At 45.4% G+C, this 22,534-nt stretch overlaps 1 protein-coding gene across 1 annotated transcript in view; it reads left to right on the top strand.

Annotated features, from left to right (window-relative positions):
* Window positions 1-22,534, top strand: part of LOC140730021 (uncharacterized) — a 47,893-nt gene that overhangs the window by 5,777 nt on the left and 19,582 nt on the right. The window contains exons 2-4 of the mRNA XM_073050169.1: window positions 6,402-6,749; window positions 13,978-14,322; window positions 20,248-20,392. Of these exons, the coding sequence (XP_072906270.1) occupies window positions 6,402-6,749; window positions 13,978-14,322; window positions 20,248-20,392 (838 nt within the window). The remainder of the gene's footprint in view (window positions 1-6,401; window positions 6,750-13,977; window positions 14,323-20,247; window positions 20,393-22,534) is intronic.

The raw sequence follows: 22,534 nt of genomic DNA, 5'->3' as shown, positions 1-22,534 counted from the left end.
TCAAAAGCTCAAGCACATCCTCTTCCTTAATGTCTATACACTCAAGCATTTCAGTCCGCTGTAAGTCATCTCCACAATTGCCAAGGCCTTTTTCCCTGGTGAATACTGAAGAAAGTATTCATAAAGAACCTTCGCAACCTCCTCTGATTCCATGTACACATTTCCACTATCACACCTGATTGGTCCTATTCTCATACGGCTCATCCTCTTGCTCTTCACATACCTGTAGATGCCTTGGGTGTTTCCTCAATCTTGCTCACCAAGGCCTTCTCAAAGTCCCTTCTGCCTCTCCTAGTTCCATTCTTAAGTTCCTTCCTAGCAACCTTGTAATTTTCAAGAGCTCTAACCATACCTTGTTTCATGAAACTTTCATAAGTTTTTCTTTTCTTCTTAACTAGAATTTCTACATACTTTGTACACCGTGGTTCTTTAACTCTAGCATCCTATCACTGCCTCAATGGAACATAACTATGCAGAATTCCATGCAAATGTTTCCTGAAGATTTGCCACATTTCTGCCGTGCATTTCCCTGAGAACGTCTGCTCCCAATTTATGTTCCCAAGTTCTGGCCTAATAGCATCATATTTCCCCCTCCCCCAATTAAATGTTTTCCCAAATTGTCTGCTCCTGTCCCTCTCTGGCACTATGGTGAAGGAGATAGAGTTGTGGTCACAACCTCCAAAATGCTTTCCCAACAAGAGATCTGACAGTTCACCAGGTTCATTTCCCAATACCAGATCACGTACAGCCTCTCCTCTTGTAGGCTTATCTATATATTGCATCAGGAAACCTTTCTAAACACACATAACAAACTCCAGCTCAACTTAACCCCTTGCACTAAGGAGATGCCAACTGATATTAGGAAAGTTAAAATCTCCCATCTGCCTCCCTATCTGTTCCTCCATATCCCTGTTACAATCGGGGTCTATGAAACCACCCAGTAGAGATATTGACCCTTTCCTGTTTCTGACTTCCACTCACACTGACTCAGTAGACCATCCCTCCATGACTTGCTCCTTTTCTGTTGTCATGACACTATCCCTAATTAGCAATGCCATGCCCCCACATCTTTTGCCTCCCTCTCTGTTCTTTTTGAAACATCTAAAGTCTGGCACACTCAGCAGCCAATCCTGCTCCTGAGACATCCAAGTCTCTGTAATGGCCAGAATGTCACAGATCCACGCATTGATCCACGCTCTGTCCATCCACCTTGTTTACGGTACTCCTTACATTAAACAGACACATCTCAAACCATCAGTCTGAGTGCATCTTTGCTCTAATGTCTGCCTATCCTTGTTGTAGTGTGTGAAAGAAGAGAAGTGGGTGCAGTTACTATTACAAGGGAGAAGGTGCTCAAAAAGCTGAAAGACCTAAGTCACCCAGACCAGATGAACTCCACCCTAGGGTTCTGAAAGAGTTAGCATTAGAAATTGTGGTGGCATTAGAAATGATCTTTCAAAAATCATTGGTGCCAGAGGACTGGAAAATTGCAAATGTCACTCCACTCTTTAAGAAAGGAGGAAGATAACAGAAAGGAAATTATAAATCAGTTAGCCTGACCTCAGTGATGTTAGAGTCAATTGTTAAGGATGAGGTGATGGAGTACTTGGTGACTCAGGACGTGATAGTACAAAGTCAGCATGGTTTCCTTTGGGGAGAATCCTGTCTGATGAACCTGTTGGAATTCTTTGAGGAGATGACAAGGAGGATCGATAAAGGGGATGCAGTGGATGTTGCATATTTGGACTTTCAGAAGGTCTTTGTCAAGGAGCCACACATGAGGCTGCTTAGCAATGTAAGAGCTCATGGTATTACTAGAAACTTACTAACATGGTAAGAACATTGGCTGATTGGTAGGAGGAAGTGAGTGGGAATAAAAGGATTGTTTTCTGGTTGGCTGCCAGTAACTAGTGGTGTTCCGCAGGGGTCGGTGTTGGGACCACTTCTTTTTATGCAGTATATAAATGTTATAGATGATGGAATAGATGGCTTTGTTGCCAAGTTTGCAGATGATACGAAGATTGGTGGGGGGCAGGTAGTGTTGAGTAAACAGGTAGGATGCAGAAGAACTTAGACAGATTCGGAAAATGGGCAAAACAATGGCAAATGAAATACAATGTTGGAAAATTCATGGTCATGCATTTCTGTAGGAGAAAAAAATGTGTGGACTATTTTCTAAATGGTGAGTAAATCCAGGAATCTGAGAGGCAGAGGGACTTGTGAGTCCTTGTGCAGAACACACTGAAGGTTAACTTGCAGGTAGAGTCAGTGGTGACAAAAGAAAATGTCATGTTAGCATTCATTTCAAGTGATCTAGAATACAAGAGCAGGGATGTGATGCTGAGGCTTTACAAGGCAGTGGTGAGGCCTCACCTTGAGTATTGTGAACAGTTTTGGGCCTCTCATCTCAGAAAAGATGTGCTGGCATTGGAGAGGATGATTCCAGGAATGAAAGGGTTATCATATGAGAATCATTTGATGGCTCTGGGTCTGTACTCACTGGAATTCAGAGGGATGAGGGAGGATCTCATTGAAACATTTTGAATGTTGAAAGGTCTAGACACAGTAGATGTGTAAAGGATGTTTCCCATGGTGGGGGAGTCTAGGACAAGGGGGCACAACCTCAGGAAGAAGGGGAACCCTTTCAAAACAGAGATGCGAAGAAATTTCTTTAGCCAAACGGTGGTGAATTTGTGGAATTTGTTGCCACATTCAACTGTGGAGGCCAGGTCATTGGGTGGACTTAGGGGAGAGATTGGACATGGTATCAAAGGTTACAGGGAGAAGGCCAGGTACTGGGGTTGAGGAGGAGACAAAAAAAGGGATCAGTCATGATTAAATGGTGGAGCAGACTCGATGGGCCAGATGGCCTAATTCTGCTCCTATGTCTGCGGGTCTTATGGTCTCACAAACTCCCTACGAGCTGCCTCTACTTGTGCTCCAACCTCCCCATCCTCTGCCTCTTCACTTTGTTTCCCATCCCCCTACAGATCTAGTTTAAACCCTCCCCAATAGCCTTAGCAAACTTCCCCCCCAGGATATTGGTTCCCCTTGGATTCAAGTGCAACCCGTCCTTTTTGTACAGGTCACACCTGCCCCAGAAGAGGTCCCAATGATCCAGAAATCTGAATGCCCTACTCCTATCCTTCAGCCACACATTTATCCTCCACCTCATTCTATTCCTATACTCACTGTCATGTCTGCCTATGCAGCAATCCCAAGATGACTACTTTTGAAGTCCTGCTTCTCAGCATCCTTCCTAATTCCCTGTATTCTGCTTTCAGACCTCCACTCTTTTTCTACCAATGTTGTTGGTATCAATATGTACCACAGCCTCTGGCTGTTCACCCTCCCATTTCAGAATATTGTAGACGTACTCAGAAACATCACAAACCCCGGCATCTGGGAGGCAAACTACCATCCTTGTTAGTTTTTTGCATCCACAGAATCGCCTATCTGTCCCCCTAACTCCAGAGTCCCCTATTAGCACTGCCCTCCTTTTCCATTCCCTACCCTTCTGATCCACAGGGCCAGACTCGGTGCCAGAGGCACGGCCACTGTTGCCTCCCCCAGGTTGGTCAGCCCCCCAGCTGCACTCAAAATGGAGTACATATTGTTAAGGGGGACAGCCACAGAGGTGTTCTCCACTACCTGAATCCCTTCTCTCTCCTGATGGTCAGCCACTTATTGTCTCCTGTGGCCCCGGGGTGACTACCTGCCTGTAGCTCCTGTCTACCACCTCCTCACTCTCCCTAACAAGCCAAAAGTCATCGAGCTGCAGCTCCAGTTCCATAACCTGTTCTCTAAGGAGCTGCAGCTCGATGCATCTGGCACAAATTTGGCCGTCAATATTGTGGCTTTCTGGAGATTTACGTAAGTATTGCTGTGTAGCCCTAATAGTTTAATGCTATTGTGTCGTGCCTTTGGGATGATACCAGTTGTAGATATTACTATTGGGACAATGTACATCCTGTTCATGTTGCATAGTCTTTCAATTTCCTCTGTTAATTCAGCATATTTCTGGTGTTTTTCATTTACTGATTTCTGTATGTTATGTGTGATTAGAATGGCTATATCTATTTAGTAAGTTGTTCTTGCTTGTTTATTCTGTAATATTATATCCAGACGATTATAATGGATTGTCCAGTCTGGAATGTTATTATTACAGATGACACTGTGCAAAGGTGCCTGACTAAAAGCCCTGGAGAAGAGAACTCTGGCCAGTGATGGATTTAAATGAACCAACTCTCCCTCCTCATTCAAACCATGAATATTGATAATTCTACCACTCACAGAACAGAAATGTGGAAGTTGTTTTGGGACCACTTCCATAGGGTTCTGGATAGCTTTGTCCCACTGAGTCAGGGTAAGGAGGGGAGGATGAGGGATCCATGGTTGACAAGAGAAGTGGAACATCTGATCTGGTTAAAAGGAAGAAGGAAGTACTCTGAGATTTTAGGGAGACAGGTAGAAAGCTGAGAAACAAGACATCCAGGGAAGTAATCACTGTATTGTTGCCCTTAACAGGAAAGACACTGACATGGATAGCAGAATGGCTGACAGGCAGGAGGCAGTGAGTGGGAATAAAATGATTCTTTTCTGGTTGGCTGTCAGTGACCAGTGGCGTTCCTCAGGGGTCAGAATTGGGACCACTGCTTTTCACATTGTTTGTCAGTGATTTAGATAATGGAATTGATGGCTTTGTGGCAAAGTTTGCAGATGATACAAAGACAGCTGGAGGGGTAGGTAGTGCTGAGGAAGCAATGCAATTGGTGCAGGACTTAGACAAATTGGAATAATGGACAAAAAAGTGGCAGACGGAATACAGTGTTGGGAAATGTATGATAATGCATTTTGGTAAATGAACCAATAGTGCAGACTATTATCTAAATGGGGAGAAGGTTCAAACATCAGAGATGCAGTGGGACTTCAGAGCCCTTGTGCAAGATTCCCAGAAGGTTAATTTACAGGTTGAGTCGGCAATAAAGGCGGCAAATACAATGTTGGCATTTATTTCAACAGGAATAGAATATAAAAGCAAGGAGATAATGCTGATCCTTTTTAAGACACCAGTCAGGCTGCACTTTTGGGCCCCATGCCTCAGAAAGGATGTGTTGTCGTTGGAGAGAGTCCAGAGGATGATGTTCCGGGAATGAAGGGGTTAACATGTGAGGAGTGTTTGGCAGCTTTGGGCCTGTACTCACTGAAATTTAGAAGAATGCAGGGGGATCTCATTGAAACCTACCAAATGTTGAAAGGATTAAATAAGGTGGATGTGTAGAGGATGTTTCCTATGGTGCGGGAATCCAGAACTAGAGGGCACAGCCTCAAAATTGAGGGGTGACCCTTTATAACAGAGGCAAGGAGGAATTTTTTTAGCCAGAGTGGAAAATTTGTGGAATGTTCTGCACAGATTGCGGTGTATGCCAAGTCCGTGGGTATATTTAAGGCAGAGGTTGATCGTTTCCTGATCAGTCAGGACATCAAAGGATATGGCGAGAAGGCAGGAGTATGGGGTTGAGTGGGATCCAGGATCAGCCAGGATGGAATGGTGAACAGACTCGATGGGCTGAATAGCCTAACTCTGCTCATATGTATTATGGTCTTATGGACAGGCAGGAAGGCAATGGGGTGGCTTTGCTCTGTTTCTGGAAAATGAAATCAAATCATTAGAAAGAGGTGACATTGGGTCAGAAGGTGTTGAATCATTGTAGGTGGAGCTAAGGAACTGCAAGGGTAAAAAGATCCTGATGGGAGTTGTAGGAAGACCCCCAAACAGTGGTAAGGATGTGATCTACAAATTACAACGGGAGATAGAAAATGCAGGCCAAATGTACAATGTTACAATCGTCATTGGGAACTTCAATATGTAGGTTGAATTGAAAATCAGGTTGATGCTGGATTCCAAGAAGGGGAATTTGTAGAATGCGTACAAGATGGCTTTTTAGAGCAGCTCGTGGTTGACCACACTGGGGAATCAGATATTCTGGATTGGGTGTTGTGCAATGAAGCAGAATTGATTAGAGAGCTGAAGGTAAATAAACCCTTCAGGGAAAGTGATCATTATCTGATCAAATTCTCTCTGAAATCTGAGGAGAAGCTAAATCAGATGCATTAGTATTACAATGGAGCAAATTGAATTATGGAGGGAAAAGAGGGATCAAGTGGGAAATATTATCAATATATGCAATGTGATCTTCAGAACTCTACAGACCCCATGACCGTAGGGCAGTAACATTTCCAGACCCAGCCGGATAGCATTGACTTCATTAAAGAGACTGCAAATTATTCTCAGGGATAAAATGTATTTAAATTTTAGAAATTGTTAAATGCTGAGGAAATATACTGCCTTGTGTTGATCTCCATAAATACACATTAATGTATCCATATCCAACACACAGATCCTGCAGATGATCCCGTCCTTGTGCAGTATCCACCAGTCAGCAAGGTGCCAGAGGGTGCAACTGTCCAGCTCCACTGTGCCTTGTATAATGCCAGTGTGAATGTCACCGACGTCCACTGGTACCACCAGCGGCCTGGGAACAAGAGTGAGTGGGCGTTGAGTCACTTTGTGAATGACTCAGTGAGCAGGTCCGGGGGTATCTCTGATCGTTTTCAGTCTTACAGGAATGTCGTGAGTAACAGTTACATTCTGACCATCAGCAACACATCTATTAGTGACACTGCAGTGTACAACTGCAGTGTGTGGAATTACATCTACGGAGGAGGAACGCAGCTCAATGTAACTGGTAAGTCAACGTCAGTTTACACTGACAATAACAGCATCTCAGTATCCAACCTTCACACGATGACTGTCAGACACAGGGGGTTCTGTAATGTCCCCAGTAGAACAGAGAGTCGGATGGTTTCCCCTGGAGTGTAAACTGGTAACAGTTGGGAAATGGAAAAATGGGAAAGGACAAGTACTCTGGAATAATATAGAAAATCTTGGCAAATCATTTTGTGGGTGAACAGGTTTTTCTCTTTCTCTAATTTAGAATCTCAACCCTTGGACCAGACCTATCCTTTTCCATAATTACCTTGAAACTAATGGCATTATGACCCTACACAAACTTCAGTCTCAATCCCTAATAGCAGGTCAAATATCAGACACTCTCTCATTGGGACGTCAACATACTGATGAAGGAAACTTTCCTGAACACGTTTGACAAACTCTGTCCCATCTAGACCTTTTACAGTGTGGTGTTTCCAATCAATACATGGAAAGTTAAAATCACCTACTATAACAACCTTATATTTCTTGCAACAGTCTGTGGTCTCTCTGGAAATTTGTTCTTCTAAATCCCTAGGGCTGTTGGGTGGTCTTTGCTAAAGCCCCATTAACATGGTCATACATTTCTTATTTCTCAGTTCCACCCTTAATCTTCGGTGCTCCCAGTGTGGCTTCCTGTATATTTGTGAGACCCGATGTAGATTGGGACACCGCTTCGCTGAGCACCTATACTCTGTCCACCGAAACAGGTGCGATCTCCCAGTGGCCACACATTTTAATTCCACTTCCCATTTCTATTCTGATATGTCTATCCATGGCCTCCTCCATTGTCATGATGAGGCCACACGTAGGTTGGTGAAACAACACCTTATATTCTGTTTGGGTAGCTGTCTTGATGGCATGCACATCGGTTTCTAAAATTTCTGGTAATGCCCCCACAACCCCCCAACTTCACCACTTCCCATCTCCGTTTCCCTCCTTCACCTCATTTTCTTGCCGCCTATCACCTCCCTATGATGCTCCTCCCCCTTTTTCTTTCTTCCGTGGCCTCTGTCTCTTCACCAATCAATTTCCCAGTTCTTTACTTCATCCCTCCCCCTCCAAATTTCACCTATCACCTGGTGTTTCTCTCTTCCCTCCCACCACCTTTTAAATCTACTTCTCAACTTTTCTTCTCCAGTCCTGCTGTAGGGTTTAGGACCAAAATGTCGACTGTACATTTTTTCCATCAATGCTGCCTGGCCTGCTAAGTTCCTCCAGCATTTTGTGTGTGTTGTCTGTCCTGACTGAGCGCTGCTGTGACAGTTTACCTGACTAGTAACACCTCTCCTTTAACCCCTCCCACTCTGTCGTGTCTAAAATATCAGAACCCAGTATTTTAAGCTGCCAACCCTATGCCTCCTGCAAACACGTCTCACTAATGGCTGCAATGTCATAATTCCAGGTGTTGATCCATGCCCTAAGCTCATCTGATGTTCCTCCGATACTTCTCGCAAATAAATACACTAGTCACACCATGCTCAGCCTTTTGATCCCTGACTTTGTCTGAGGTCTTGTCAACATCTGTCTCCACAACCTCTCCACTTGCTGTTCTGACATTCTGTTTCCCGTCCCTCTGCAACTCTAGTTTAACCCCTCCACTCCCAACCTCCATGCAGCACTATTGAATGTGGCTATTGTTTAAGATTTCCGGTAGTGATTTCAATCACCTTCTGGCCTCCATCTCACACATCCCTCCATCCCTTTATTCTACATGTCTTCCCTCTGCACTCTCAGTCCTGATACAGGATCCCAGTTCGAAGTGTCAGCAATTCATTCCTGCCCCTCGGATGCTCCTGACAAACCTTCAGCATGCTTTCTTCTTCCAAGTTTGGTTTGTGTGACAGATTCCAGCATCCACAGCCTCCTTCCCAACAAGATCCGTTATTTGCTTTTTGGGAACAGTCTGGTTGTTAGCTAATCCTAATCTGAATTTGAGATTGAATTAATTCTTTGTATAATCACAATTTCCTCATACGTTAGAATGATTTTATGGGTTGTTGCCAAATATTAAAGAGATATTGAAGGCAGTGTTTTTCCTTGAGAAGGATTGTGGTGAACTACCGTAGATTTCGCACTACAGAGCGCACCTGATTAAAAGCCGCTGGCTCTAATTTTAGAAAGAAAATCAATTTTGTACTTGTACAAGCCGCACCGGATTTTAGGCCGCAGGTGTCCCACGTTGTAATATGAGATATTTACACAGAAAGATATTACATGTGAGGATTTTTTAACTTTTAATTAAATCCATATGGTAACATAAACAAATACATATTGCAAATGCTTTTTTTCGAACCGTGCCTGTAACGCGGCTACTTTTAAATATACATACGTATCGGTAACACACAAATTACGTTGCGTATACTTTTTTACTGAACAACATTCCAATATCTCCTAACGACTGGTAAAAAATATATATACTGCAGCCTACCAGGAAAAGTTATTGATCGCCTTTAACTTAAAAGAAGCATTCGCTCGGGTCTAATGCCCCCACCTTCCCGTTTATCGCAAACCGGTATTTCCCACAAGACGCGGCGAAACCGGATGTGACGTCATAGCATCCCGGGATGTAGTACAGAAAACAAATATACCGGGTTCTTAAAACACTTCTAACTTTAACTAGAAAATACTAACAAATGAATTACTAAGCGAAAATATTATAAACTAAATACCCGCCATAAAGGCAGCACAATGCTTTTCTTCGAGTGTTTTCCATGTTGATGAGGGTGAGTACAAATGACTGATTTACAATAATTTAATTGTGAAAGTGCGCTTGATTTATCGTACAATTTCATTGGACCTCTGTGAACTACTCATCAATTTTATTGGTCTACTGTTACGAGGCAAAATGTTTTTGGCGGCATGAAAAAAAATCATGCATTAGCCGCACCGTAGTAAAGGCCGCAGTGTTCAAAGCTGTTCAAAGCATGGGGAAAAAGTAGCGGCTTATAATCCGACATCTACGGTACATATACCTGTCTGGACTGCTCCTGTGGCTCCTCCCACAGACCCCTGCTGACTGCTTCTGTGGCTCCTCCCACAGACCCCTGTATAAAGGCGACTGAGGCCTGATGCCCGGCCTCATTCCCCAGGATGTAGTGTTGTTCATTCTTCCAGTCAATAAAAGCCGATATCTCGCTTCTTACGTCTCAGAGTGAGTTATTGATGGTGCATCAAGGATATAGGATGCAAGTTTCTGTGAAGAAATGCAGCTTCCCACCGACTCCTGGGAACCACTGGCCCTTGACCCAGGAAGCAATATTCAGGATGGTATCAAGAGATTTGAGGCCATGCATGGCGAACACACGGAAACACTGCAGAAGGAACCATAACACAATATTCTAGATTCACAGTCACCAGGATACCACATCACTACAGAAATATGTAGTTGAAACCTTTTGACATGAAGATTATCATATATTTACTCTCCATACCTATATATCACCTTTATTACACAAGTAGGACATCTATGTTCCTCTGGACATCAACACTTTTCAATCTCATTCTTCCCATCTGACAATTCACTAACCTGTTACATCTGTCTGAAATCTCACCACAGTCTCCTCATAGCCACACTGCCAATCAGTAACTTTATCCATCACACAGTCCCCTCACTGACATCACCGATCAATTCACTGTGATATCCCAACACTCAGAGTCACACAATCCTAAAATGGCCATTTCTGTTTCAGAAACTGGTTCTGAATAGTCTGTTTTCTGTTCATAACCAATCCACAGTCCACATTAGTATATTATCTCTCAGACTGGGCACTGTAGTTTGTTTAACAATCTGTCTGTGACTCCTCGCAGGAATCTCCTCTTGACCCTCTCCAATGGCAGGACATTCCTTCTTGGATACGTGGCCCAAAAATGTCACTCCACTCATTAAGAAGGGAAGGCAGCAAAAGAAAGGAAATTATAGACCAGTTAGCCTGACTTCAGTGGTTGGGAAGATGTTGGAGCCCATTATTAAGGATGAGGTTTGGGGTACTTGGAGGTACAGGATAAAATAGACCAAAGTCATCACGGTTTTCTTAAGGGGATATCCTGCCTGACAGATCTGTGGAATTCTCTGAGGAAATAACAAGCAGGATAGACAAAGGAGAACCAGTGGATGTCGTGCCCTGGATTTTCAGAAGGCCTTTGACAAGGTGCTGCACATGAGGTTGCTTTACAAGATAAGAGCCCATGATATTACAGGAAAGATACAAGCATGGATAGAAGATTGGCTGATTGGCAGGAGGCAAGGAGTGGGAATAAATGTAGTGACATTTGCAATTTTACAGATTCCAGACCTTTCCAGAATCTAGAGATTCTTGAAAGATCATTACTAATGCCTCGCCATCTCTTCAGCCACCTCTTTCAGAACTCTCGGGTGTTGACCATGTGATCCAGGTTACTTATCTACTTTCATACCTTTCGGCTTCCAAAGAACCTTTTCCTTAGCGTGTCGTGGTCTGGTCCGAAGTCCGCATTCCGATTCACGGTCCGGTCCGTGGACTCCGGACTCCGGGTCCTCCGGCTGCCTTTGGTTCCGGTTGGACTTAATCGTCAGCACCTGACGCTCATCTTGTTGGCTGGGAATTAAAGTGGCCCTGGGATTGAGTGTGGTCTGGGGGTCATCATGTCAAGTTTCCCTAGGAGCAAACGGCTGGTGGAAGGCTAGAACGGCCACTTGCCATCTTTAGGTCGCGTTGGAGAACCGTTGCTCCTTGGAGCCTTGCTGTCAGTAGTCGGAGCTATCATTGCGGTATGGATTCGGCCGTTTCCCGGGCCAGCTGGGTGGCCGTCAGCCACTCCGAGCTAGGTAGGGATCCGGTCGTTTCCATAGCCAGCCAAGGTGCTGACCGTAACTGCGACTCGGAGCAACCCCGATGCAGAGGTGGAACTGTCTGTCGTTCTTCGGTGTTTGTCTCTTCCTGTCCTCACCCCATGGGGTGAGTCAGGCTGTTCTGCTGTTGCCCTGTGGGATGATCTATCTTGTCAAGTGCTCGTCTCCGTGGGGTAAGTCAGACCGTTCTGCCGTTACCCTGCGGGGGAAATCTATCTTGTCTTGTCTTTGCCTCCACCGGGTATGTCAGGCCGTTCTGCCGTTACCATATAACCATATAACAATCACAGCACAGAAACAGGCGATTCCGGCCCTCCTAGTCCGTGCCGAACTCTTAATCTCAGCTAGTCCCACCGACCCGCACTCAGCCCATAACCCTCCACTCCTTTCCTATCCGTATACCTATCCAATTTTACCTTAAATGACACAACTGAACTGGCCTCTACTACTTCTACAGGAAGCTCATTCCACACAGATGGTGATGGTCCTACCCGACGGATGGTCCTGCCCCACCTTGGTGTGGAGTGAAAGTTGAGTTCCGGCTTGTCGAAGGTTGTCCCAGCTCTATGTTGATGTACAGTTGCTAGTCTGCCTCCAAGCTCCAGCTTCCGAGTTATTCAAGCTCCAAGAGCCCAAGCCTCAAGTCTCGAGCTCCAAGAGCCCAAGCCTCAAGTCTCAAACTCCAAGTACCCAGGCCTCGTCACGTCTTTGCCTGGTTTGGGGTCTGAGGTCGAGTCAAGACCCAGATTCTGGGTCCTTGTCCTGTCCTGGGCTCGGAGTCCACCCCAGGCTCCTTGTCCCCAGTCCCTCGTCCTGGTCCTGTTTCTCTAGCCTAGTCTGTGACCTGTCCCGTCCTTCAGTTTTGTCCCGTCCTGTTCCTAGTACTTCAGTGTCTGTGTCCTGTATTTGGGTCCAGTCTCAACGCCCCCTGTTATGACGTAGCAATAGTATAAGTTAAAGTTTATTATCATCTGACTGTACATGGATACAACCAGATGAAACACTGTTCCCCCAGACCACGGTGCACCCACAAAACAGATATCACACAGCACATAAACCAAAATATTACCATCAATACATGAATAAAATATCTTTCAGAATGCATGTAAAGCACAGCACAGGTAAACAATAAACAGCTCACTGTCCTGGTGACGAGACCTCAGTGGTGACAGGGTATCTGTTAGTCTCACAGCCTGAGGGAAGAAGCTGTTACCCAGTCTGACAGTCCCAGTCCTGATGCTCCTGTACCTCCATCCTGACGGTGGTGGGTCAGAGAGATTGTGGGATGGGTGGTGGAAACGAGACCTCAGTGGTGACAGGGTATCCATTAGTCTCACAGCCTGAGGGAAGAAGCTGTTACCCAGTCTGACAGTCCCAGTCCTGATGCCCCTGTACCTCCTTCCTGACAGTGGTGGGTCAGAGAGATTGTGGGATGGGTGGTGGGTCAGAGAGATTGTGGGATGGGTGGTGGGTCAGAGAGATTGTGGGAGGGGTGGTGGGTCAGAGAGGTTGTGGGATGGGTGGTGGGTCAGAGAGATTGTGGGATGGGTGGTGGGGATCCTCAACAATGTTTCAGGCCCTTCGTCTGCAACACTCCCGGTAAATGTCACAAATGGGGGGAGGAAGACCCGGGTAATCCTTGTCAGTTTTCACTATCCTCTGTAGGGTTTGCGGTCCGATGCCTTGCAGCTTCCATACCACACAATGATACGACCAGACAGCTAATTGAAGCCAGTATTGAGCTTCTATCAATTCCCACCACTCTTCCTTCAACAGGAAGATGTTGACCCTCAAGTCCCAGCATCTCACTTTTAAAATGCCTCTCCCATCAAATGTTGTTTTCCCTTCTGTCAGCTGTTCCCAATCTACTTCCTCACTGTTACCATCGGGCAGGAGGTACAGAAGCCTGAAGACTCACACCACCACGTTCAAGAACAGCTATTTCCCTTCAGCCATTGAGTTCCTGAACCAAGTGGCACAACCCAACTCACGACAGCTTAACAAGACAGTGGTCATTTTGATTACCGTGTACTAAAACGAGCTGTGTTTTATTTTTGATCCAACTATGTTCTTGTAAAATTTGTGTTTAATTGGTGCTTTTCTCATGACTGCTACCTATCCAATGCTCTGTGCCTGAACTGCAAGCGTTTCATTGCATCTGTCCCGATATGTACTTGTACAGAGGACAATAAACACAACACTAATGCTTTTAAATATGATAAGAGCCATTTCTGTACAATTAATAACTCTCAGCAAAGTGCATCATACAGTGCGGCTAAAACAATTCTACAAATAAAGTATTTCAATCTGTTTACTCTTTTAGACGTAGTTACGCAGAAAGATTTTTAAGGTAATTGATATTTTCCCTTTAAAGATGCCAATCCTCCAGTCCTTATCCAGTCCCCAAGCCAGGAGAACATCACCGAGGGGCAATCGGCACGGTTATGGTGCACCATGAAGAACGCCAGAGTGGGAAACACTGATGTCCACTGGTATCGGAGACAACCTGGGCAGGACATGGAGTGGGTCTTAACGCACGAGGCAGGAGAGAGCATACAAAGGAGACCAGGTTTCACTGAGAGGTTCCAGCCTTCCAGGGACTCCTCCAACAGCAGTTTCATCCTGATGGTCACAAAGGTCGAGGCCAATGACTCTGCCGACTATTACTGCAGAGTGTGGGGAGACATCAGTGGGAACGGAACCCGGCTCACTGTCATTAGTAAGTTCAGTTCACACAATGCAAACTGATTTCTAGTACTGGAGGTATTGAGCATGTATGGGCCAGGACAACAATTCTGTAAATTCATTTCTTTAAACTATGATGTGATTATTTCTAAATGTCTTAAAGATGAACACATCTGACAACAGTTTTGTAGAATATTGCTTTTCACTCTGGGATCCTGACTGGATATTATAGCCCAATGATATGGACATGGAATTTTCCAATTTCTGATAACCCAACCCCTTCCCTTTTCTGTCTGCTTGTCATACTCCTACCGTCTCTCACTCCACCCAGACAATGCAAACTTAATCTTCTGGGTGTCCTACCCCTTTCTCCTGATAAGTTTGGGTTGACACAAAAATTTACAATGTCTTACAGTACCAGTAGTGTACGATGCCTTACAGTACCAGTGGTGTACAATGCCTTACAGTACCAGTAGTGTATAATGTCTTACAGTACCAGTAGTGTACGATGCCTTACAGTACCAGTAGTGTACGATGCCTTACAGTACCAGTGGTGTACAATGCCTTACAGTACCAGTGGTGTACAATGCCTTACAGTACCAGTAGTGTACGATGCCTTACAGTACCAGTGGTGTACAATGCCTTACAGTACCAGTAGTGTACGATGCCTTACAGTACCAGTGGTGTACAATGCCTTACAGTACCAGTAGTGTACAATGCCTTACAGTACCAGTGGTGTGGGTTCAATTCCTGCTGCTGAAAGAAGTTTGGACATTATTCCCGTCATTGTGTAGATTTCCTCCAAGTGTTCCGGTTTCTTCCCACAGTCCAAAGACACACCGGTTGGTAGGTTAATTGGTCATTTTAAATTGTCCTGTGATTAGGCTCAGATTAAATCAGGGATCACTGGGTGGTGTGGGTCAAAGGGCCAAAGGGCCTATTCCACGCTGTATCTCAATAAATAAATAAAATTAAATTAAAGTTCTATCTACACATAATTCCTCCCATGTTACTTTCCTTGTCAGATTCCGGGTGGCGGGGGGGGCAGGTGATACGTCTCTGCCAAAGGAGGCGGAAGGTGCTCCTTCCCTCTGTTACCCTGGACAAGGTGGACTTACTCACAGTTCCTACTTCCTGCCCATGACACCACTGGCATTTGGGGCACAATGAAGGTCCTCCATCTCTAATGGTCAATGTGTGGCACCTGCTTAGACCCCACACCCTATCCCTCTCCCCACCTGTCCTTTCCAACTCTCCTCGTCTCTCTCTACCCTTCTCCCATCTCCACCTCTCCTTCTCTCCACCTGGTTCCATCTGTTCATCCCTTTTCTTCTCATCAGGTTCCAGCTGTCACCTACCAGCCGTTGTCTCACATTTACCCCCAGCCCTCTCTTCCACAGACCAGCATCTGCCCTCTGCATTGACAGAGCTGCACAGGATCAGGATCCTTCAGCCTCCATGGATGCTGCCTGGCCGGCTGTGATCTCCCGTCTCCTAGACAATGAGTCAGAACAGAGAATGAAAGAATACAGAGGATAGTGAGTGAGTCGAGGACCAGAGGACACAGTCTCAAAACAGAGGGATGTCCATTTAGAACAGAGATGTAGAGGAAATTCTTTAGCAAGAGTGTTGTTAATCTGTGGAACTCATTGCCACACACGGCTGTGGAGGACAAGTCACTGGGTATTTTTAAAACTGAGGTTGATAGGCTCTTAATTAATCAGGGTGTCAAAGGTTACGGGGAGAAGGCAGGAGAATGGGGCTGAGAGGGATAATAAATCAGCCATGATGGAATGGCAGAGTAGACTCAATGGGCTGAATGGCCTAATTCTGCTCCTATGTTTTATGGTCTAAAAAGAATGTAGGAGCTGTGAAAAGCAGAGGAGGAGGAGGACATGCCTGGCAGATTAGGCTGGCCACGTCCTCCACTCCCAGAGGGAAAAAAGCCAGACTAAAAGGAAAAGTGAAGCAAAAAGCTGAGCCAATACCACAGATGAATGACAGAGACAGACTCAGAAATCAGGTTGCAGGAAGTTGTGGAATTCAACAGTGAGTCCCGAACGCTGCAATGTGCCCAATGGGAAGATGAGGTGTTGTTACTGAAGATTGCTCTGATCTACATTATAACAGTGCAGGGGGTTACACACCGAGCTCCCAGTCACAGCTTCTCACCTTTATTTCACTAGTTCCCCCAGCTCGTTGTGTGTGTTCCTCTGGATCTCCAGCATCTGCAGAATCTCCTGTGTTTCTGAGAAACCATTCTGAGCTCTGTAATGGGTAAAGATTCCAGGCGAACAAAGGACAGAGAATCAAGAATGTACTCAAACTGCCTGGTAAAGTGCAGCGTCCTCACTGACCCCTAGGAAGTCACTGGCAGATGACTGACTGGTCAAAGTGGAGACAGAGAGACAATTAGAACCGTCAGTCCATGCAGAGGAAGTGTACAAACGTCTGTGTAAACAGAGGGAGAAACACACAACCTGAACTGACCATTTGCCCCTCCTCATCAGTGACAGAGTGTCAGCAGTCACCTCACAACCCACAAACCAACACAATGTCCCAGTGAGTAGAACGGCGGCCTCACTGTTCCAGTGTCCTGGCTTGAACCGTGACCTTCAATGCAGTCAGTGTAACGTTTGCTTTCTCTCCCTGTGGTTACAATGGTTTCCTCTCACTGTCCAAAAACATGCTGGTTGACAGATCACTGGTGGGTGAGTTGTCAAACCTTATTTATTGGCGTACAGAGCATGTCACCCAGCAATCCCACAACTCAACCCTAGCCTAATCACGGGACAATTTACAATGACCAATTAACACACCAACCTGTATGTCTTTTTGAAACAGGTCCAATATTGTGTCGCCATTCTTTTCTTTCCCTTATATACTTTGGCCATCTGCACCGAACCAGTAGACCAGACTGTATCACACCAACAGACTTTACAACATTAGCAACATGACACACAAAGTAGCTTAACTCTCCATTGCCACACACAAAAAGCTTGAGGAACTCAGCAGGTCAGAGAGCCTCTATAGAAATGAATAAACACATGAGATTCTGCAGATGCTGGAAATCCAAAGCAGCACACACAAAACGCTGGAGGAACTCAGCAGGTCAGACAATGGAAATGAAGAAAAAGCAGTCAATGTATCAGGCTGAGACCCTTTTACAGGACTGGAAAGGAAGGGGGCAAACGGCAGAATAAAATGATGGACGGGGGAGGGGAGGACAAGCTAGAAGGTGACAGATGAATCAGCACGTACAACACACTGGAGGAACTCAGCAGGTCGGGCAGCATCCGTGGAAACGAGCAGTCAATGTTTCGGGTTGAGACCCTTCGTCAGGACTGAAGAGGGATGGGGCAGGGGCCCTATAAAGAAGGTGGGGGGAGGGTGGAATATGGCAGGTGAAAAACCAATCAGAGGAAAGATCAAGGGGAGGGGGAGGGGAAGCAGGGAGGGGATAGGCAGGAGAGGTGAAGAAGGAATCTAAGGGGAAAGCACTATGGGTAGTAGAAGAAGGCAGAGTCATGAGAGAGGTGGTAGGCAGCTAGAAGAGGAGACAGAGTGAAAGTGGGATGGGGGAAGGGAGAGGGAGGGAATTACCAGAAGTTGGAGAATTCAATGTTCATACCAAGGGGCTGGAGACTACTGGTGAACACGGTCTCTGTTGTGGTGACGGGAGGATGGGGTGAGGGCCAAAGTGCGGAAATGGGGGAGATGCGGGTGAGGGCATCATTGATGACGGCAGAAGGGAAACCATGATTCTTAAAGAAAGAAGACATTTGGGATGTCCTGGAACGGAAAGCCTCATCCTGGGAGCAGATGTGGCGGAGACGGAGGAACTGGGAATAAGGAATAGCATTTTTACATTTGGCAGGGTGGGAAGAGGTATTATCAAGGTAGTTATGGGAGTCAGAGGGTTTATAGAAGATGTCAGTGGACAGTCTGTCTCCAGAGATGGAGAAAGGGGAGAGAAGTGTCCAAGATGGACCATGAATTTGAGGGCTGGGTGAAAGTTAAATGCAAAGTCGATGAAATTGACGAGCTCTGCATGGGTGCAGGAAGCAGCACCAATGTAGTCATCAGTGTAGCGAAGGAAAACCTCTGTCATGGTTCTGTCTTCTACTACCCATAGTGCTTTCCCCTTACATTCCTTCTTCACCTTTCCTGCCTATCCACTCCCTGCTTCCCCTCCCCCACCCCTTGATCTTTCCCCTGATTGGTTTATCACCTGGCAACTTCCACCCTCCCCCCATCTTCTTTATAGGGCCCCAGACCCCTCCTTCTTCAGTCCTGATGAAGGGTCTCAGCCCAAAACGTTGACTGCTCTTTTCAATGGATGCCGCCCGACCTGCTGAGTTCATCCAGCTTTTGTACGTGTTGATTTGACCACAGCATCTACAGTGTACTTAGGTGATAGATGAAGCCAGGTGTTGGGGGGGGGGGGGGGGTAGCAGGAGGGTCAATGAAGTAAAAAACTTGCAGGTGATGGGTGGAAAAGGTGGGAAATCACCTATCCATTAATGGCTGTCATTTCACTCAATTACAGACATTCTATTTGACCCAGTCCTTTCTGTTGTTCAGACATTTCTCTGTCTTCTTTCCAGTTCTGATGAGGAATCTTCAACCAGAAATAAAGTCTAAGAGTCATAGAAGAGAGCAGCACAGAAACAAGCCCCTTGGGCCATCTAGTCCTTCCAGAATCATTTAAACTTCCTACTCCCATCGACCAGCACCAGGACCATAGCTCTCCATGGACCTATCCAATCTTCTCTTAAAAATTGAAATAGAGATCACATTCACCACTTGTGCTGGTAGCTCCTTCCACACTCTCACGACCCTCTGAGTGAAGAGGTTTCCCTTCAACTTTCACCTTTCATCCTTAACCCATGACCTCTGGATGTAGTCCCACTGAACCTCAGTGGAAAAGGTCTGCTTCCATTTAACCTATTGAAATCCCTGATAATTTTGCATACCTCTATCAAATCTTCTCTTAATCTTCTATGTTCCAAGGAATAAAGTCCTAACTTATTCAATCTTAAGTGAAATTTGAAAATATTGACTGTTTTCCTTTCCATTGAGGCTGCCTGAATGACTGAGTTTTTCCAACATCTTCTGTTTTTATCCCACTCTGTACTGGTCAATGCTGGAGGTCACCGGGGAATTCATTGGTGAGGCAAACATTAACGTCACTGCCCTTGGAGTTTCACAACCTGCATGTTTAATTAAAATGAGAGCAATAAACTAACGTTGCAGATGGGGGTCATTGCAGAAACTAGCCAGTGTTATTAATGTTCAAACTTCAGCTCATTCAGAACACTGCCACTGGGAGAGCATATCACTGCCATGCTAGCTACTCTGAACTGGCTTCCTGGATGTTTAAAAATTGATTTTAAAGTTCTCTTATTTGTTTGTAAAACTCTGATTAGTCTGTGGCCGGAGTACATCACAGAGTCATTTTTGTTTTATAATCCTGATCGAGTTCTCTGGTCTTCTTCTGCCGGCCTCTTAAATGTAAAGATAACTGGCAGATCACCTTTTTCGAACTATGCTCATAAACTGTGGAATTCAAAGCCTAAACTGTAAGGGACGCAGACGCAGTTGACACTTTTAAACACTGATCAAAACCCATTTATTTAACCGTGCTTCTCATCTATTTTCATAATTATATTTTTTTTATTTTCATGCTTGTTCTTTATCCCATTGTCTACATTGTCTGTATGAAAAGTGCTCTTTAAATAAGATATTATTATTAATAACCTTGATGTTTCTTTCCTTCCCTACAATAGCAGCACAGTAAATCCATCCTTCAGCACGGTGCTCTCCTCCCTTACTGATTGTAAATGAGATGTCTAAGGGAGAACTATCAGCCTCCAACGTTCACATATTAAACCTGTCATTCAAAGGACAATTCACATTACCAGTGTTAAACTGTACATCAATCTTTGCTATTTTTCAGAAGCAGATGAAGGTGGGTCTTCGAATGCCTTGGCCAGTATCCTCACCAGTATCCTCGTACTCATCCTCTTATTCTGCATCTTAGTTACAGCAATATGCTATGTGAAAAAATTGGCATGTTTTCAACAGAGATTGAAGCCAGAAGGGTAAATAACATTTTATTTTGTATGTTTATCTCCTCTTTCTTATGTTCTTATAAATCCCTGAGCCTATCAAAATGAACTTAGCAAGCTTAAACAGAAAGCACTAAGAGACTGCATTACAAAGAGCAAATCACTGAAGAAAAATACAAGGAACTCTAAATTATTAAAAAATCTTGCTAAACAACAATTAACAATTCTTGTGTTTGAGACCTCAGAAACCTGAGCCCAGTGTTCTCCAGCGCCCCACACAGGCCTGAAGAGCTCATTACAGGCAGTGGTACAAGAGCCTGAAGACACACTCAACGTTTCAGGAACAGCTTCTTCTCCTCCACCATCAGATTTCTGAATGGACAGTGAACACATGATCACCACCTCACTACTTTTTAGCTTCTCTTTTTGCACTATTTATTTAACTTAAAATTTTATATATGCAAGCCTCTCACCAGGCCTCATACACCAACTTATCCCGTTAGCTGACTCTGCTAACAGCCACATGACTCAGTGATGAGATGGCCATCTTTCATAACCAATACGTGTCGAGGGTGGGTTTGATTTGGGGTTCAATCGAAGAGGGACGTTGAGAAATTCTGATCAAAGAAGCCTCGATTTGAGCAAATGCTTGTCAAGACTATCCACACACTATCGGTAGCCCAGAAATGACAGATCATACACCAGCATAAAATTACGAAATGTATATTTCCTAATTTTCAACTTTATCAAACAGTTATATATATTACACACACACACACACACACTGTACGTATATATATCTGTAATTTACAGTTTATTGTTATTATGTATTGCAATGTACTGCTGCCACAAGACAACAAATTTCACGACACATGCCAGTGACATTACACCTGATTCTGATTCTCCCTGACGGTGGTAACAAGCAGGGGGATGTCTGGATGGTGAGGGTCCTGAATGATGGATTTCACAAGCCGGGGGATGTCAGGATGGTGAGGGTCCTGAATGATGGATTTCACAAGCCGGGGGATGTCTGGATGGTGAGGGTCCTGAATGATGGATTTCACAAGCCGGGGGATGTCTGGATGGTGAGGGTCCTGAATGATGGATTTCACAAGCCGGGGGATGTCTGGATGGTGAGGGTCCTGAATGATGGATTTCACAAGCCGGGGGATGTCTGGATGGTGAGGGTCCTGAATGATGGATTTCACAAGGGGGATGTCTGGATGGTGAGGGTCCTGAATGATGGATTTCACAAGCCGGGGGATGTCTGGATGCTGAGGGTCCTGAATGATGGATTTCACAAGCCGGGGGATGTCTGGATGGTGAGGGTCCTGAATGATGGATTTCACAAGCCAGGGGATGTCTGGATGGTGAGGGCCCTGAATGATGGATTTCACAAGCCGGGGGATGTCTGGATGGTGAGGGTCCTGAATGATGGATTTCACAAGCCGGGGGATGTCTGGATGGTGATGGTCCTGAATGATGGATTTCACAAGCCGGGGGATGTCTGGATGGTGAGGGTCCTGAATGATGGATTTCACAAGCCGGGGGATGTCTGGATGGTGAGGGTCCTGAATGATGGATTTCACAAGCCGGGGGATGTCTGGATGGTGAGGGTCCTGAATGATGGATTTCACAAGGGAGATGTCTGGATGGTGAGGGTCCTGAATGATGGATTTCACAAGCCGGGGGATGTCTGGATGGTGAGGGTCCTGAATGATGGATTTCACAAGCCGGGGGATGTCTGGATGGTGAGGGTCCTGAATGATGGATTTCACAAGCCGGGGGATGTCTGGATGGTGAGGGTCCTGAATGATGGATTTCACAAGCCGGGGGATGTCTGGATGGTGAGGGTCCTGAATGATGGATTTCACAAGGGGGATGTCTGGATGGTGAGGGTCCTGAATGATGGATTTCACAAGCCGGGGGATGTCTGGATGCTGAGGGTCCTGAATGATGGATTTCACAAGCCGGGGGATGTCTGGATGCTGAGGGTCCTGAATGATGGATTTCACAAGCCGGGGGATGTCTGGATGGTGAGGGTCCTGAATGATGGATTTCACAAGCCAGGGGATGTCTGGATGCTGAGGGCCCTGAATGATGGATTTCACAAGCCGGGGGATGTCTGGATGGTGATGGTCCTGAATGATGGATTTCACAAGCCGGGGGATGTCT

The sequence above is a fragment of the Hemitrygon akajei genome, chromosome 7, assembly GCF_048418815.1.
Source record: "Hemitrygon akajei chromosome 7, sHemAka1.3, whole genome shotgun sequence".
Classification (NCBI taxonomy): Eukaryota; Metazoa; Chordata; class Chondrichthyes; order Myliobatiformes; family Dasyatidae; genus Hemitrygon; species Hemitrygon akajei.
Note: the sequence above shows the minus strand (reverse complement) of the source record. Positions and strands in the feature narration are given on the sequence as shown.